The sequence below is a fragment of the Mesocricetus auratus genome, unplaced genomic scaffold, assembly GCF_017639785.1.
Source record: "Mesocricetus auratus isolate SY011 unplaced genomic scaffold, BCM_Maur_2.0 Super-Scaffold_100010, whole genome shotgun sequence".
Lineage (NCBI taxonomy): Eukaryota > Metazoa > Chordata > Mammalia > Rodentia > Cricetidae > Mesocricetus > Mesocricetus auratus.
This window is the reverse complement of record NW_024429194.1, coordinates 1,662,410-1,681,823: the sequence shown is the minus strand read 5'-3', so window position 1 is coordinate 1,681,823 and position 19,414 is coordinate 1,662,410. Positions and strand designations below refer to the sequence as shown.

Below are 19,414 nucleotides of genomic sequence, written 5' to 3'. Positions count from 1 at the left end.
CTAGCACTAAAAAAAAACAACAAAAAAAGAGATAAGTAATGGAATCTTCAAGAAAGATGACAAGAGTATGACATTCCTAGAGCTGGGGTTGTGGCCTGGTTGGCAGAGTGCTTGCCTAGCATGCAGGAAGTCCTCAGTTCAACCCCCAACATGCACCTGCGATCTCAGCACTGAGGTGGAGGCAGGAGGTCAATAAATCCAAGCCATGCTCAATTATAAGGTGTATTCTGGAGCATCCCAAGAAACAAAACACCCTGTCTTAAAACAATGACAAATAAATGAACTAAACCAAAACTCACCCCATATTTAACGTACCTATTTGTTTCCCCAAGACCACACACTGCCTCGGTATTGGAGCTCCAAAGACCATTCCCCGAAGTTTGTCCATTGGAGGGGCTTTATTCTGAAGGCCCCCAAACTTCCCATTACTTCTAATTCGATCTCCATCTCTAGTCAGTAATGTGGGACAGTGTGTGATTTTAACAACCTATTGAAGGTAGAGAGATACTAATTAGAAAGAAACTGACTCCAACTGTTCTGAAGAGAAAATATTCACATCTCAGGTTATGAATGATTGCTGGGCACGGTAATCCACTCCTTTGATCCTAGCAAGCAGAGGTATACAGTAAGTTTGAGGCCAACCTGGTCTACCCAGTGAGTTTCAGGACAGCCTAACTAAGACAAAGCCTACAAACCCAAAATAGTGTTATACAACAATTAAAAACACAAATAATGGCAAACTCCCCTCCTCCAAAGATGTTAAGTGCCTGTGAGCAAAGCTGCCTTCAAAGGTGCTCCTAAATGGAAGTGTGCTCTCTCAAACCGTATGCTAAAAACCATTATGCACATGGCCCTATAATCTAGTGGTTCACAATCTGCGGGTCATGATCCCCGCTGGTCATATACCAGATATTTACATTATGATATATAACAATAGCAAAATCACAGTTATCAAGTAGCGATTAATAATCTTATGGTTGGGGTCACAACAGCATGAGGAGCTGTATTGCAGGGTTGAATTAAGAAGGATGAGAACCATTGCTCTTACCTGACAATGGGAACTTTCAATAAAGAGCAATATTTTTCTTTGAGATAGGTTTCACAATACATCCTAGGCTGGCCTAGACCTCGTGATGTTGCCCAAAAGATAAATGAATAAAAAAACCTGGTACATATATATAAAGTGGCACACTATTTAGCTCTAAAAAAAAAAAAAAAAAGCCACAAAATTTGCAGGGAAATGGGTAGGCTTAGGAAGAATACAAGGTCACTCAATCAAAGAAAAAACTAACAACAAAACACTCAAGTTTGCCATTATATGTGGATCTCTAGCCTATAACGTATAAACAAATGAACATGTGGGCATTAAGTACAGCATGTATGAAGGAAACAAAGGGTAACTTGCTTAAAAATGCAACTGATAGTGAAAGTATAAAATTCAAAACTAAGCTCCAGAGCTTGTGAGTGGCTGTTGTGTGAGGAGTTCACTGAGATGCACAGACGCTGAGTCTGGACAAATGCTTAAATGGCTATGTTAATTAGCTGTGTGATGTTATTTCCTAGTTCTTTACAATAAAGTGATTTTCAAAAAATAAAATGAAATACATACCTCTTTTCTATAATGATTGGCTGCATCTAGATTATCCAAAATAATGGTGTCTCCTAACAGCATACCAAAAACTAAAAACATCAAAATAAATATTGATGAAAGTAGTATTCACAATAGTTAAAAATTTATATATTTATATTACAAATGTAACAGCTGAATAAAATGAAATCACCACAATGTCTTTACCTGTTTCACAATGCTCAATATTATCTGGGAATGTTAACAAATCTCGGGCAAAGACTGGATCTCCAAAGGGTTTAAAATGTAATTTGCCATTTCGGAAATGAGGTAGAGGTCTAAATTTAAAAAACAAACAACAACAAAGTACTAAATAAAATATACATAACTAATAACTATTTAAATTCAAAGAATGTGCCTAGAAAAACATAAATATATGCACATTATGTGACACATGTGCCCCACCTACCCCAAATAAAATTCCTAGACCAGCATGTGTTCTCCCTAGAAATGAAGATTTGCCATATTTACGTCTGCTTTAGTGACTCTTGAGTGTGCTATGTACTACAGTCCTATTACATGTTTCTCTCCCCATCTTATACTTACGTTTAATTCTATGTGCACACCTTTAATCTCACTCAGCACTTTGGAGCCAGAGACAGAAGGATTAACAGACTTAGTTCCAGGACAGCCAGGGCTACATAGAGAGATTCTGTCTTAAACAAACAAAACAACAATAAAAAGAAGTGAAATACATCTTCCTCAAGAGGGAGTGTAAGGATAATAAACAAAAATAGAGCCAACATTCTACAGCAAACTTTAATCCTAAACATCAAATTCATTCTTACAGATAACAAATTTTAATATAATTGTTTTGAGAATTTAATGTATGCAACATATTTTGATCATATTCATCTCTTACCACTTCCCCTAACTCCTCCCAGATCCATCTCCCTGCTTACCTACTACTATTTTCATTTCATTTCTTTTGATTTTTTGAAACAGGGTTTCTCTGATTGTCCTGGAACCCGCTTTGTAGACCAGGCTGGCCTCAAACTCACTGAGCTCTGCTTGCCTCTGCCTCCCAAGTGCTGGGATTAAAGGCATGGTCACTACCACCTGACTACCTACTCTATTTTAAATAATCCAATTTGTGCTACCCATATACTCATGGGTGTGGGGCTAGCCACTAAGCTATCAACCTAAACAGGGGGCCATACCTTTAAAGAAAACTGACTCTTTCTATCTCAGAAGCCATTAACTGTCACTAGATCGTCAGCTAGAGGTGGGTGCTTGTGAACCTCTTCCTCTTCCATGCTAGAATTTTGACCAGCTTGATCTTAATCTGTGTAGTTCTTGTGTATAAGTACAGTGGTCCTTAGGTGTGTGTGTGTAGACCAGAGGACAAGGTCAGGGGCTTCCTCAATTACTCTTCATTCTTACTTAACCTAGAATTCAATAATTTGTAGACTAGCTAACGAATGAGCTAGAGGGATCCTCCTGCCTCTGTGTCCCGAGCAATGGCATTATAGATGTGTGCCACATCTGGTTTTCAAAAGTGGGTGCTGGGAGTCCGACCTCAGTTCTTTATGATAGTACAACGAATACTTTATTGACTGAGCTATCTGTCCAGCACATGGCCCACTGAGTCTTCAGCAATTACAACGACAGAGGAGGCCTTCCTCAATGGAAATGTTTTCTCATAAAAAGTACTACTTTTAGGGTTGGAGAGAGAACTCGGCATGAACTTTTAATCCCAGTATTGGGGATGTGGCAATGGGTGGGTCTCTGAAGCTTTAACTGGTTAGTCAATCTAGCAGAATCTGTGCACCCCACAGCAGTGAGACTGCCTCAAAAACAAGGTGAATGATTCCTGGTGAATAGTACCCAAGGCCTATACATACATGCCCATGTGTATGGTAAACCCTTATCAACACAGTTACTTTGATAGGTTGATTTCCTATGCTGTCTAAAACAACTACCAATTTAACAGCAGTGTGGTAGGTAATGGACTGTAACAGGAATGGCTTAAGATGCAAAGAACAAGTAGAAACTCAAATACAAGTCTGTTATATCAATAAGATCACATTATTTAAATTCAAAGGCTTATTGAGAAGGTAGTTTAATTTGTACTCAGCATGTGTGAGACCCCAATTACTGCAAAACAAGAAACTAAACAATAGAATTTACTTTCTTTTTTTCCTAACCTTTTCCAATCTGGAAGAGTTTTCCTAAAAATAGAATCAAGGGGCAACACCTGCTGACGCCCTTGAGTTTCATCGTAGATAGAGCGTGCTGCGTCAGTGGTCAGGGTGACGACGCAGTCCATGTCACTTGCCAGGTGCCAAGAGATGACCATTGCAGCTCGATCATCTTCAATTTGTGCTAGATGCGCGATCTGAAGCCATTTTAATAAAAACACACAGAAATTAAAAAAAACAACCAAAAGCATAATTTTAAAAAGTATTACCACTAGAGAGCAACAATAAAAGAACCCCTTCTAAAACACGAATAAAAAAACATAGCCAAGTGTTTTGGCATCCACCTATAATCCTAGCTGAGACTAGTTTGAGCTGCACAGAAAGGAAAACAAAACCAATAGAAAAAAAAAAAAAAAGAAAGAAAAAGAAAATTCCTCAAGCAGTCGAAACTTACATTGACTGGAATCCATTAAATTGCCTATTTTGTTAGATTTTTAGAAAAAATTTTAATTGACTAACCAATAGTAAATAAAATAAATAAGCAAATAATAATGCAAAATTTGTCAGCTAATTAAACATACTTATTTCACACTTCAATGTCTGTAATAGGGAAGGTCTTGGTAATCAGAAAGCACACTAAAAGATATGCAATAAAAAACAGAATTTCAAGATTCATTAAGCATATTATTTAAAATATCTTTTTTTTTTTTTTTTTTGGTTTTACAACACAGGGTTTCTCTGTATTGTTTGAGGCTGTCGGATCAGCCTGGCCTCGAACTCACAGAGATCCGCTTGCCTCTGCCTCCTGAGTGGTGGGATTAAAGGCGTGTGCCACCACTGCCCGGCTAAAATACCATTTTAAGTAGATATATTTCTTTCAGAAATGAAATCTCAATGTTACAAATAAGAATCATTGCTTTACTGGAAATTAGAACAAATAATTTTCTTACTTACAAATACTCACTGTGGTCACAAGTACCCTCTGCACTGAGTGGGTATAATCAGGCCTACCGTTTATCCTTATCTGATCTGGTAGAACAAACCTGCCTAGAGATAACGCTTTTCTTCCACTATACACATCACAATATGCCCCAGTCTTCTAACTTAGAAGGCATTAATGGAAAGAAGTAAGAAAACAGACATGCTGACTGGGGGTGCAGCCCAGCAGTAAGTGCTACCTAGTAGATGGAAAGTGCCGGACTCAATCCTCAGACTTGGGTTCAGGAAGACAGACATATTTTAAACAAAGAAAGGTAACAAAAATGAAGCTTAAATCACAAACCTTTCCCAAAACATCTCCACCACGCTTAGTGTAGTTTGGAAGAGTACATGATCTTCTGGGCTTTTTTTTAAGTTCATTTTGTTCTGTTATCTTCTTTTCCAAAAGTGCTTCAATGTGAGGTATCTGTAATTTAAAAAATGTATCAAAAAGTCATTTTTTAAAAAATAACAGGCAGCCCTGAATACAGAAAAACCAGTAATTTGGAGTACTTGAGAAAGGTGGTTTTGTTGTTGTTGTTTTGTTTTTTTTGGGGGGGGTTCAAGACAAGGTTACTGTGTATCCCTGGCTGTCCTGGAACTCATCTGCACACCAGGCTGGCCTCAAACTCACAGAGATCTGCCTGCCGCTGCCTTGCAAGTGTATCACTACCACTTTATAAGCAACAACAGTTAATTGTGATGGGAAACACCTATCATATATTCACTATGTATGAGGGATACTGGGTCACAAACTAAGACCATGGTATGGTAGGCATGTACTCTATCACTAAGTTACACTCCCAAAGATAGGAAGCCTTTTTTGAGGAGGATAAAGGACAATGCTAGGATTTCATTTAGGGTCTTACATATCCTAAACTCACATTCTACCACTGAGATATCCATGATTTCCTAAAGTTTTAAATATGAAATACACTGCCTAGCCACAGATCTAGTGGTATCCACCTGTAATCCCAGCATTCATAAGATGGATGAAAAAAGAGTATGAACTAGTCTGAACCACAACAAAACAGTCTACCAAAAACACACAAAAAAACAAACAAACCCAAAGAAAAAGATAAAAATAAACACATCTTTTCTCTAACCCAGACTCATACACAGAAGACAATAAGCTAAGAAGTCCTCTATACAACTCTGCATTGCTTAAAGACATTAGGGGTTGAAGAGAGGCCTCATCAGTTAAGAGCATTTGTTCTTGTAGAGGATCAGAGTTCAATTTCTAGAACCCACACAGTGGCTCACAACTAATTCAAGACCCCAGTTCCAGGTGATCCAATCTGCATGCAGACAAAACATTCACATGCATCAAATAACTAAATAAATCAAATATACTGAGTGTGTATTATATACATGCACCATGATACACATGTAGAGGTTAGAGGGCAAAAGGCTGCCCCCAAGCCTGATGACTTAAGTTTGATTCCGTCAATCCACACGAACATGGATGGAGAGAACAAATTCTACAAAGTTGTCCTCTAACTTTCATGTGTACACCGTGGTACATGTATGGATTGCACAAGCATGTATACATGTATGTACAAACACACACACACACACACACACACACACACACACACACACACACACACACACACACACACACAGAGTACATGAAATAAATATGGAAAGAACAGTGTCTACAGAATTCCCAATAAAATAGGTAGGTTAATCTAATAAAAGCAATTAATGTACACTTGGAAGTTGTATCGTACCTGTGGTGCTATAGGAATATCAATATTGTGTGCTTTAAGTTCATTTCGCAGCTGGGCTTCTTTTAATTTTGCGTCTTCAACTTGGCCTAAAATTAAAAAGAATAAAATTCACCTTTTTAAGACTTAATTTAATTTTATGTGTGTCGGTGTTTTATCCACACTCATGCCTGCATGAGGGTGTTAGATCCACTAGAACTGGAATTATAGACAGCTCTGAGCTGCCATGTGGTTGCTGGGAACTGAATCCGTGTCCTCTGGGAGAGCAGCCAGTGCTCTAACCACTGAGCCATCTCTGCAGCACCCCTTTTTTTAAATAGGCCTTAAAATCTAGCTTTTGAAAACAGTTTACAAGTACTTTTTCCTTTTAATGATTGATATCAAAATGAAAACTGACAATTGATCACTGCTAAGTTGTGCTATAAATCCCAAAGTTCAATGACATATAAAAAGAGAAATGAAATTAATGTACTGGGAGATACTATGGTACCTACCATACTGTAAACTCTTAGGATTTTGGGTGTTATTTAATCTTGACCCCACACATGAATACATGAGCTATGTAACTGCAGATGTGCTCTCAGAGTCAACTCAAGAATCTATAAACAGTCTATACAAATGAGCACTGGATTCAATTATAGACAACCTGGGTTCAATTCCCAGTACTCACATGGCAGCTCACAACTGCCTTTAACCCCAGTTCCATGGGATCTAGACACATTCTTCTGGTCTCTGTAGGCAAGAGGCAGGAAAAACACCTATACATGAAAAATAAAAGAACCTTTTGCAGGGCAGTGGTGGCGCACACCTTTAATCCCAGCACTCAAGAGGCAGAGGCAGGTGGATCTCTGTGACTTCAAAGCCAGCCTGGTCTACTGAGTTGAGTTCCAGGACTTCCTGGGCTACACAGAGAAACCTTGTCTTGAAAAAAAATAAAAAAATCAAATAAAATAAGAAAGGAAGGAAGTAGAGAGAGAAGAAAAGAAGGAAGGGAGGGAGGGAGGGAGGGAGGGAGGGAGGGAAGAAAAAAGTATAAAACTAACACAAGTTAAAACTCACAGTAAAAACATCTGACAAATCAAACACAGGTAACAGAGCACAATTCAACAAACGTCTTGTTTTATTTTACTTATATATGAAAATCACTTTAAAAGATAGCAAACATTTTCTGGACTAACTGAAGAATAAATTAAATATTTCATTTTCAGTGCTTATGAACCCACATACTACCACGGCATGTAAATCACAAAGAGTTTAAGATTAACACCAAAAATTACTTACCATTTCCCAGTGACATCTTTTACCAGAAGCCACAACTAGTTATCAATGTTGTCAAAAGCCTGAAAATTTCCACAGGTGCCTGCTACAAGCTTAATTAAAATAAGGAACACTTCCTGTAGCAAGCTGTCCTTACCATTTCACTTCTATTTCAAGAAAACAGACAGATGGCCTCTCCCCGCCCGCCTCTCCTGCTCAAAGCCCTAATGTTTTATTGCTCTGAATACAGGTGACTTACATTTCATCTCATCAACTAGCTGCTTGTTGGCATCAAAGAGACTTCTATACATAATGATGGACTTAGATAACTGGTCCTTTTCCTTCGTAAGTGCTGCCATTTGTTGCTGCTTTTTAACATCTAAGAAAAGAAATTCAGGTAAATTAAGCAACTTAGAAACTGACTTTCACCATGTCATATGCCATAATGTGATGCATATGGGAAGCAAAGCAAGGCCACCTAAAGTGTCACTAACAGAGCTTAATAACCGATGTCCCTGACACTTACCATTGTAAAACATGAATGGCAGGCTGTATGGCTCTAATGATCTTGATAAAGTTGATAGCCGAGGCTCAAAGATAATAAAATATTCAGTACTGTCCCTTCCAGGACTATTTTCTGCCAGCACTAGAGTCTGTGGAAGTGAAAAGGGAATGAGAAAAACAAGATTTTAAAAAGAGACATTCCAATGTTACATATGTTGTCACATGGCTACCAAAAAGCAGGAAAATCTGAACATGAAAAACACTGGCTGACTCTTCAGGTTGCTAAACCATCAACACCACACCCAACACATAAACACTCTACCTTGGATATTACAGAGAGCAAAGTGATGTAATGAGCACAACTAAGTACAAGTTACATACAGCAGGAAAGTATAAGAGAAGGTTTGGTTTTCCATCACTCAGTATCAGTAACCACTTCTATCTTGACCTGTAAAATTACTTTGATCCAAACCTTTAGGTTGAAGCAGGGTAAAATAGCTGATGGAGTGAAAGTTATAAAAACAACCACAAAGAAATACTCAAAGCCCAAAGCAGAGTTTAAGTTGCAGCTGTTGCCATGGGATACCAGTCCCAAGTGACAGACAAGAAGCTCCTGGAAATGCTTAGACTTGCTTTCTAAACTTTTACATTTTCTTCTGTAATTCACAACAAGTTAATATATCTGAGCTTAAGATCAAAGCATATAATTAGCAACTGATGCAATTATGTTTTAATTCAAATGTATTTTCAGTTCTATAGAAAAAGACCTTAGGTTCTTTGTTCTGCAGAATATAATAAAAAAACGAAACTGATAGAATACTGTACAGTATAAAAACATAAAATTATAAACATAACACTCACAATTCTTGTTCTTAAAAATTAAAGAACATAACCTATGAATAAGCCAATTCTCAGTTCTACTCAGATTTTAAAAGCTATCAGCAATGTATATACAGGAATATAAGTACATATAAAAATAGTTTCTATTTAAAAAAGTAACACTTTTTTAACTTGTCTGATTTGTTAAAGGCAATTCATAACATGTTACCGATTTAAAATGTTTATGAATAATACAGATAAACTATACAATAGCACTCAGTCTTCGGGTGGTGAACTTAGCTTGAAATTTTAACAGTTACCTAGGAAATATATATCACTGGCTGTCTCCTTACAAATTTGTTTTCTAGGATGAGAAATATAACTAATTAAAAGCTTATTTTACCAGATATCAAATTTCCCTTAAAAAGGGGGAAGTGGCTAGATCAGTTTACCTTTTCATCAGCAAAGCATAAAAACACCAATCCCCTAGTGAGGGTCAGCATTTCACTCTAATAATTATTGCTTTACCTAGCTTCTTGAGCATCCTTTTTGTTTTAATGGCCATTTATTTTAAATCATTAAAACATTACTCATTTATTTTTAATACTAGAATGAATGCCTTTTAAAATAGATTTTTGCAGTTTGTCAGGTTTCAAAAACATGTTCAATAGTAAAAGGTTTTATCATATATGTATGTGTATATATATATACACACATATATATGTATGTATATGTTTGTGTATATACTCATACATATATACACATATATATGTACACACACACACACACACAAAACCCTCTTTTATTGACCATTAAACCTTTTCTATTATAGAATTAGGTAACGAAGTACGTTGATATCCATGATCTAGTGCCAAGATTATTGGCACATCACTACCTTCTTTTAATTCTTTTTTCATCAACACAGTTACTTCAACTTTTTATGACATGCTTACTAAATAGCTTAATCTGTAATGTAGTTAAATACACTATATGAACAGGAACTTGACATATGAGATGGACACATGCACACAGGAATGAAAATGAGACTGTTTTAGATCAGTTGGGCAAATAATATAGACTAAAATCAACTTGATAAATCACAATATCAGATCATGATTTAAAACGAAGCATATGTGAAACATCTATACATACTAGCTATATTCTAGTCAGTGGTTCCTATGTATTCTTGAAAATGATGGCGTGAGAATATATAGCAGCAGCAAAGGATGGAGACAGAATGTTTACCTCCTAGCACCCAGCACCAAAATAACCTGAAACAAAAAGAAACTACCTCCTGTCCTGTCATTAACTAGCACTGAACTTGTGGAACAAGCCAAAACTCTTCTGTTTACTCAGTGGGACAGTAAGGACCTCTGGTGGTGAGGGGAAACCTAGACACATGAAGTTTAGATTTTATATGCAGCTTCTGGGAAATAACTAAATCTCTGTCCTAACCAGGCAGAACAATTGTGAATGTGTATGGGGGAGGAAGAAAGGTGCAAGGAAAACAGGGTTAGGTGCGCTCTTCCAACTCCAGCTCATTCTGCATGGTAAACAGCCTCTCCTCCTTTAAAAACAAGTGTGACTTTCATTATTAATGTCACTATGGTGTAGAAAAACTCATCGTATTCTCCATTATAATAAGAGCAACTATGAAGAGCTGATAGCAGTGGCAAGTGACACTCGTCCTCAATAGGAAGAGATTTAGAGAAGCGGCAGACTGAGAAGAGTGGCCACTGTACAAGCCTCATACAAGACTGTCTTAAAAGAAGTCAAGGTGACACCAAGTCTTTACTTTTCCACATTACAAGTGCAGACCTTTACATAAAAACTACACACTTTTAAATGTTCATACCATTTCAGTTAATGAAAACATTTTGGTCAGTCACTTATTCTAGACCAACAAGTCTAGAATAGATACAGCTGGAAGACTCTTACAAGCCTAAATAATTGAAACAATGTAATATTTGAAATGGATTATATACAATGATGGGCAACAAAAATATATGAAAAGATACTAAGGCACTTATTGGTATACAATGAGATACTCAATAAAGACTGCAAAAAATTAATTGGAAAAAGGATCAAAATAATAAGACTTTTTCCTCCATTTAAAGATTTAAGAAAATTTTAAAATTATTTTTGATTATGTGTAGGTAGATGTGTATGCCTGGATGTAGGTACGTGTACTCTAGTGCAGGTGCCTACAGGACCGAGGCACTGGATCCTTTGGATCTGGAGTTTAGGTGGTGATGAGCTGGGAATTGAACCCAAGTTCTCTGGAAGACCAGTAACCACTCTTAATTGATAAGCCATCTCTCTATCCCTAATTAAAAGATTTTAAAAATCGAAAGAAAAAAATATAAAAAACAGTACTGGAGCACTGTGAATACATGTGCCAACAATATACAAAACAAACAAACAACCTAAAAACAAAAATCCTAAAAGCAAAACAGCTACTTAAAACTACTACTATCCAATCTCTAACCAAGAATACTTCTGGGACACAAAGCTAGGGCGTCCCACTAGAACTCTAACAATAAGTTATAACCCCAGCCACTCACAGCCCACTTTAAACTTAATTTTGATAAAGAAACAATTAAGGACGGTCTTAATCAAAGTCTGTACCCAACCCCTCTCTTGCTTATAAACCCTGACCCAGCCAGGGTCAAGCCTACATTACCATGCCCCAAAAAATAAATTGCAAAATTCATTAGAATTTTCATAGCTGATGTTGCAAGTAAGAAGTGTACTTGGAGTGGTGGTGTACTCCTGTAAATACAGTACCCAGGAAGACATGAAGCTAAGACTATCCTGGAAAGCACAGCCCCCAAAGATGGACAAACAATGTTGGTGGAAACACACCTTTAAAAAATACTTGCCATAACGTAAAACATTTTAAAAATATGTGTATTATTATTATTATTATTATTTTTTTTTTTGGTTTTTCGAGACAGGGTTTCTCTGTATTGTTTTGGAGAATGTCCTGGAACTAGCTCTGTAGACCAGCCTGGCCTTGAACTCACAGAGATCTGCCTGCCTCTGCCTCCCAAGTGCTGGGATTAAAGGCGTGCGCCACCAACACCGGGCGTGTATTATTTTATGACCAATCACTGTTCTTTCCAGTAACTTCTTAAATCAATTAATAAGTATCTATCAACTTACAAAACCATACCTTTTTTTTTGGTTTTTTGAGACAGGGTTTCTCTGCATTGTTTTGGAGGCTGTCCTGGAACTTGCTTTGTAGACCAGGCTGGCCTCGAACTCACAAAGATCCGCCTGCCTCTGCCTCTGGAGTGCTGGGATTAAAGGCGTGTACCACAAACGCCTGGCCCTACCAAACCATTCAACACATAGAAAAAAAGCTGACAGAAACATTTCTGATAAAAAATAAACCTTGGAAAGGAAATAAATTTGTGCTAGGGACTGATGAAAATATGTGCAGCCACTTTGTTAATGACATAGGCTTTTATTGAACAAAGAAGAAATATATTGAAAATAAGCTGATATAAGATTCTTGAAAAAGTTTGGTTCTGTTATAGTAATAAAATTTAGTATCCTCAAAAATTAATATCCTCTATCATGTATTGACAGCACTATGCTACACTAATGTGCATAATATAATTTTACATGATTCTGTACTGTAGGGCCAGTGACTTGCAGAGACTTTTTTATACTGCATTTAAAAAAATATAAGGCAAACTATTTTCATTTTAGAAAAATAACAATAAAATTTATTAAAATTTTACCTCACCTTTATTTTACTGTTTTTCTGTATAATGCTAGTAACTTTACAACAAAACACAAACATTACATTGTCACTGAAGTTGAAAAATCAACACAATAAGAGAAAGGACCTGAGTAATGATGGTTCTGAGTCCAATTTGTAATAGCAAAGTCACAAATATTTCAACTGATTTTTAGATTTACTGCACTAACATAAAACATCAGAATATCTTCCTAGGTCTACATACAAAGAATAGGCATATTATGAATGCTGGAAAAGATTTAAGAAACTTACTGTGATTTCAGCAGATCCATTCACAAAGGGAAATTCAAGTGTCCTAACTTTCCCGATGAAGAGTGGGGTATCAGTGTCCTCCTCATTAAAACCTTTAATGGTAGCTACTACAATGCCAACCAAGTTCATTCCAGTATGATTACCATAATTATCCTTACAATACACAACGGAAAAGAACTAATTAGAAGACAGACAACTTAGAGAAGAGCATGTATAAATCAGAAACAAGACACATTCTTTATTGATAGCTCAACACAAAAATGTTTCTATTTAACTCATTCATTCCAGTTTTTCCTGTAGATCCAAACTGAATTATCAATATTACTCCGTAATAGTCATTCTGAACCTGAATATCAAAGCCATTTACTCTTGTTAAACTCTGTAGTATTTGAAGAAGACATAGACATTACTGTAATACTGAGATGTAGGTCTTTGACCAAGGTCCTGCTGGCAATTGAGCGAACATTAGAAACAGCTGGGGTAGCTGGTTGGACGTCAGGAACCAACTTCATAGGCTGATTAGGCAGAACGTCAATTATAACCTTAAAAACAAAAGCAACATTCATATTGTAATGCATTCTTTAAAAAACTTCCATTAATTTGTTAAAAATATTTATTTTATCCTAGTTTTTCTGAAAAATCACATTATAAAAGTCATAGCTAAACCAGTTTCACTTGCAATGGTTTCAGTGATCTGTGTTCAATCATTGCTCTGAAAATATTAAATGGAAAACTCTAATTATTTTATAAGATTTCATAGTTTATTTCATATATTATTATCTCTTATTATTGTTGCTAATTTCTCAGTGTGTCTACTTTAATAACTTGATCACAAGGAAGCATATATAGGAGAAAACAGGGTTTAGTACTACCTCATGATTTTAGGGACTCACTAGGGTCTTGAAATAATTCCCATGAGTAGGAAAGTGACTTTTGCATTTATATTTTGCATCCAATAATTAATTCACTTTAAAACTAAATACTTCATTTATAAAGTGAGTAAATACCATGTACATAAAACTAAAGTATACAAACCTGTTCACTGTTGAGCACATGTGTTTTATCGATCATAAAATCAAACTGGATACAGTAGGTCCCAACTTTGCTAGGGATTGTTTTTTCCCTAAAATAAAGAGGTAAAAGAAATAATTTTTTAACAAAGAGTAAATGAGTTCAAAGCATTAACATTTGTTTCCTTTCATAACAAGCAAATGATTAAGAGAATTACTAATACTGCACGTAGTTTCATTCACTTAATATTTACTTTAGGTTTACTTATTATATATATGAGTATTTTCTCTTCATATTTGTATATACACCATGTGTGTGCCAGAATAAGTCAACAGAAGGTGTCAGAGCCCCTGAAACTTGGGGGTCTGTAGTTACAGATGGTTGAGTGCTGGGAGCCAAAGGTCAAACAAAACAAAACAAAAAATAAAAATCCTTCCCTGAGCCGGGCGTTGGTGGCGCATGCCTTTAATCCCAGCACTCGGGAGGCAGAGGCAGGCAGATCTCTGTGAGTTCGAGGCCAGCCTGGTCTACAGAGCGAGTTCCAGGACAGCCTCCAAAGCCACAGAGAAACCCTGTCTCGAAAAACCAAAAAAAAAAAAAAAAAAAAAAAAAAATCCTTCCCTAAAGAAAACAGCTATGTCAAAAAACTGCTTACAGATGTTTACAAGCAAACAGCTAAAGGGTATAATAAAATAGGATGGGAGCTCTGAGTGCTAAGTTTCATTCCTAAGACTGAATTACTCCTGGGAGACAATTCTAGCGCACAGGTAAACCTAAGGCTGATGAATTCCCAAAGTGCAAACCAGCTCTGAATCATCTTCATCTCTGACAAGAGAAGCAAACATAAACACTTCTCTGGGCAAGGATGCTATTCTCAAACAAAAAAACACAATACCAAAACCAACCAACCAACCAAACAACAGCCAACAAATAGTACCCATAGAAAGAGAAGGCAAACAAACCTATCACAGCTTATAGACATTTGAAAAAAAAAAAACTTCAAACAAAACTAGAAATTAAGGAGCTGAGAAGATACTTCCTACAAGGTCAACAGACACAAACCAACTGGATTTGTATGACCACAATAAATGAAACATAAAAATGCTTAATAATACTGTAAAAAAACAAAAACAAAGAGTCACATACAAACAAACAAAACCCCGAACCCAACTATTTAGGAATTTAGAGAAAGATATGCAAGACTCTGAAGAAGACCTAGAAAACAGTGTAAGGAAAATTCAAGAAGCCAATACCAGTATATAGCATATTTAGAGACTGGGAGATGCTCTCAGATCTCTGCCCTCACAAAATACCAATTTTGTTTTGCTATTGGAACCTGCTGCATTATCTCTATAACTTACATGGTGAAACAAAAGACCAAGAACTGTAGGTAGAACAATAGGGCAGAAACTTTTTTCAGAGGATACTAGACTTCTAAAATATGTTTTATTGACAAAATAAAGGCAAATAGGCCATTAAATCACTGTATATTCTAGAAACAGACAGACATATGAATGAGTTCATGATTTCCTTTTATTTTTCAAAGACTTATTTACTTATTTTATGTATGTGGGTGTTTTGTTTACATGTATTTCTTTTTGCACACCAGAGAGGGTATCAGATCCTATGGAACCACAGTTGTATACAGTTGTGAGCAGGTATATGCATGCTGGGAATTGAACTCAAGTCCTCTGGAAGGGCAGCCAGCACTCTTAACCCCTGAGCCATCTCTATAGTCCCTGGATTTATGATTTATAACACAACTTTCAACAAATAATCCTGTTGGTGGCTCATGCCTTTAATTCCAGCACTCAGGAGGCAGAGGCAGGCAGATCTCTGTGAGTTCAAGGCCAGCCTGGTCTACAGAGCGAGTTCCAGGACAGCCTCCAAAACAATACAGAGAAACCCTGTCTTGAACACCCCCGCAAAAATCCTGCATACATATTTTGAAAAAAAAAAAAACATCATGATCACTAAATTTATACTACATACTAAGGATATAATCATGGCTGGAGGCATAGTTCTGGAAGAACATACTTAACAAACGTGAGACTCCAGGAGCAATCCTAGTCACATTTATCCTTTCTCTCTCCATCACCTCTGACCACACCCCCAAAGAAAATCAACCCAAGATACCAAAGCAGAATCAATTCCTGGTATAAGTATGAAGAGAGCTAATACAGCAGATCTAAAGTACTCTTAGAAGTCTGGCATCTGTGAGGTTATTAGATTTATGAGAGTTACTCTGTAATTGTCGATGTGGCTTAAACTGACTCAAGCACATGTGTTACCACAGTTCTGATAGATGCTTACTTTTTTTCCTGGAAACCTGCAAATATGGTATGTGCCATTCAGGAACTGGCTACATCAGCTCCCCTGTCTTAACTTGATATTGGAGAACTAAAACACACCCTATGAGATACACCAGGAGAAGACACTTTGAAGCCTCTGACGGCTTTCTGTTGGATATCATCACATGAGTCTTCTCTCTGCAGACACTGCTCTGAGACCTTTGCCACAATAATTCACAGCTATGAGTGAAATTATACAAAGTTCACTAGATCCTCCTACTAGTAATCATTAAACCAAGTGATCATTGAATTGCCAACACCATAATACAGGAAAATGTTTTTATAATCCAAATATAAAGACTTCTTAAAGAGGATTAATTATAAAAGAAAGTCTCAACACATCTGAAACTTCTGCTCAACAGATCACAATGAACACAGATATCTAACTAAACCCCCAGACTAAAACCCCAAAACTAAGGAAGCTAAAAGCAGGAAGCTTGAAAGCTAAGCCCAGTCTCAGGCTGCTCAGTGGGTAAAGTGTTCACTGTACAAGCAAAAGGACCTGAGTTCAGATCCCTAGCACCCACACAGAAAAAGTAGATGTGGTAATATAAGTCTGCAACTGCAGCACTGTTCACCAGCCGCAAGCCTAGTCAAAATGGTGATCTGCAGGTTCACTGAAGTCCTGTCTCAAAAATAAAATCAAACAAACAAGCAAAACAGTGGCATACTATAGAGGAAAGCAGCTGATACCCACCTCTGACCGTCGTGCGCACCTGCACACACATCCATACAACACACACTAAAATAAACCATTACACTAACATGCTCTGATACCATAAAGAAATTCCTTTTGTGGATTTTCTAGGTTCTAATGTTAATAAGTCACAACAACCTTCCTCAAAGCCATTTTTACAGAGCAATATTTACAAAACAAAACAAAATGCAAGCAAAAATGCCTCTCTCCAAATAGCTTCTGAATGTTAAGACATAAAGTTAACATTTTCTTCTTGATCATAAACTGCCTTTCCTTAGGTAAGGACTGCAAATACCACTAAGGAACTATTCTATACTGAGCACACTTAAAAATGAGAAATGATTTAAGTGGTACCTGAAATAGAAGCAGCCATCTTCTTTGTCATTATCTTTTATTTTATTACAACTAAATGTTTCTGCCTAGAAAGGGGAATAGAAGAGAGAGAAAACAAATGTTAACAGTATATTCAGGATGAAAACCTACAAATGTGAAAAAATAAACAGACTGCATTTGGATTTATACATTTACAGGTACCACTGGCCTGCTAGCCCTGGATGAGTAAAGACTCAGATTGCCCCACTGGTAACTTTTGGCTTTTAGTTAGCCAGCTTTTTTTTTTTTTTGGTTTTTCGAGACAGGGTTTCTCTGTATTGTTTTGGAGGCTGTCGGTCCAGCCCGGCCTCGAACGCACAGAGATCCGCCTGCCTCTGCCTCCCGAGTGCTGGGATTAAAGGCGTGCGCCACCACCGCCCAGCTAGTTAGCCAGCTTTTAAAACAGATTATTGAAATGAACCATCAACCCTGAAGTGGGTAATTAAATTGGGTGCTCTAACAAGGTTTGGGTTTTGGTTTCCACTCTAAGAGTTATCTCATATTGTACTACAGGGGAGCCAATAGCTGCAAGGGACTATTGAGAACTTGAAATGTGGTTTTCTGAAATGGGATATGCAGTTAGATACCCTCTCATTATTGAATGACTTTGAAATATCAGACTAGGACCATGCCTCAGTGCATAGGACCATGCCTCAGTGCATAAGAGAGCTTGTTGTATAAGCATGAGAACCCGGGTTCAAATGTCAGAACTAACATAAAAAGGTGGCCATGGGTGTATGTACCAGTAGTCCCAGCATTGGTGGGGCGAAGATAGGATTCCAAGATCTCACTGGATGGCTAGCACAGCGAGTGAGCTTTTGTTGGTGAGAGAACCTATTTCAGGGGAATAAAGAAGTAATAGAGCAACAAAGGCAGACACCTAACATCCTCCTCCAGCATCTACACATGCAAACACGGGTATGTATGGAAGTACATTCTCTGTGTATGCACATGTATGTAACACATACCTACTTGTCTGCACATAGACACACAAATTAACTAGTCAAAGACTGGACATACTCAACTTTTAAAATACTGAGGACATGCTGAGATGGCAACTTTTGATATATTGGATGAACAATATTTAAATTATTTTACTTTTTTGTCACTTTTTGTTTATTTATTGTTATTCTGAGACAGAGTCTTTCTATGTATTCCTGGGTGTTTTGGAATATACTATGTAGACAGGGCTGCCTTCAAAAATCACAGAAACTTGCTTCCCTACTACTGGGATTAAGGGCATGTGCCACCATGCCTGAATGGCCAAATAGATATTATTTTTAGTTTCTGAACCCCCATGCCATTACTCACATTTGGTGGCGGCTGGCTCATGCCACTGGACAGCTTCCACATCTTCATGGAAATTCGTGTTGGATTAATATTTTTGATAACATTACCACCTTCAGAGATCACACTAACCATAAAATCTGTCATGTAAACAGAAAATCTACTTATTTGTTTAATAGTAATATTCTGGTAAAGACAGTAAAACTATCCAAAGACATGCAACAGAAAGTAATGAGACCATTATTCAACCAAGAACCCAAAAATGATTCTAGATAACTGTTAATTATGACAGACAACTTTCTAGGGCTGGTCTGAACATCAAGTTCTCCTAGACAAATCTAACAAACTTATGTTTACATTTCCTTGTCGCAGTTGTGCAAATCTGGCATGGAAAGCTAGAATAGCGTGACTGTATATGCTTAGTACCTAAGAATGGGGCTGACTGGTCAAAACATTGTGTGCCATGTGCACCTCTAGAACAAAAGTATTTTATTTTTGCTAGGCAGCACCTTTAATCCCAGTACTCAGGAGGCAGAGAAATAGATGAGTTTGAGACCACCCTGGGTACAAAGTGAGTAGTACTACACAGAGAAACCCTGATTTAAAAAAAAAAAAAACA

The 19,414-nt window shown here is 37.0% G+C and overlaps 1 protein-coding gene across 1 annotated transcript in view; it reads right to left on the bottom strand.

Annotated features, from left to right (window-relative positions):
* Window positions 1-19,414, bottom strand: part of Smchd1 (structural maintenance of chromosomes flexible hinge domain containing 1) — a 110,701-nt gene that overhangs the window by 8,897 nt on the left and 82,390 nt on the right. The window contains exons 33-45 of the mRNA XM_005082567.4: window positions 18,820-18,935; window positions 17,491-17,555; window positions 14,113-14,200; window positions 13,488-13,619; window positions 13,078-13,230; window positions 8,260-8,386; window positions 7,993-8,112; window positions 6,480-6,565; window positions 5,051-5,173; window positions 3,775-3,965; window positions 1,796-1,905; window positions 1,610-1,680; window positions 316-487 (exon numbers count right to left, since the gene is read on the bottom strand). Coding sequence (XP_005082624.1) covers window positions 316-487; window positions 1,610-1,680; window positions 1,796-1,905; window positions 3,775-3,965; window positions 5,051-5,173; window positions 6,480-6,565; window positions 7,993-8,112; window positions 8,260-8,386; window positions 13,078-13,230; window positions 13,488-13,619; window positions 14,113-14,200; window positions 17,491-17,555; window positions 18,820-18,935 — 1,554 coding nt within the window. The remainder of the gene's footprint in view (window positions 1-315; window positions 488-1,609; window positions 1,681-1,795; window positions 1,906-3,774; window positions 3,966-5,050; window positions 5,174-6,479; window positions 6,566-7,992; window positions 8,113-8,259; window positions 8,387-13,077; window positions 13,231-13,487; window positions 13,620-14,112; window positions 14,201-17,490; window positions 17,556-18,819; window positions 18,936-19,414) is intronic.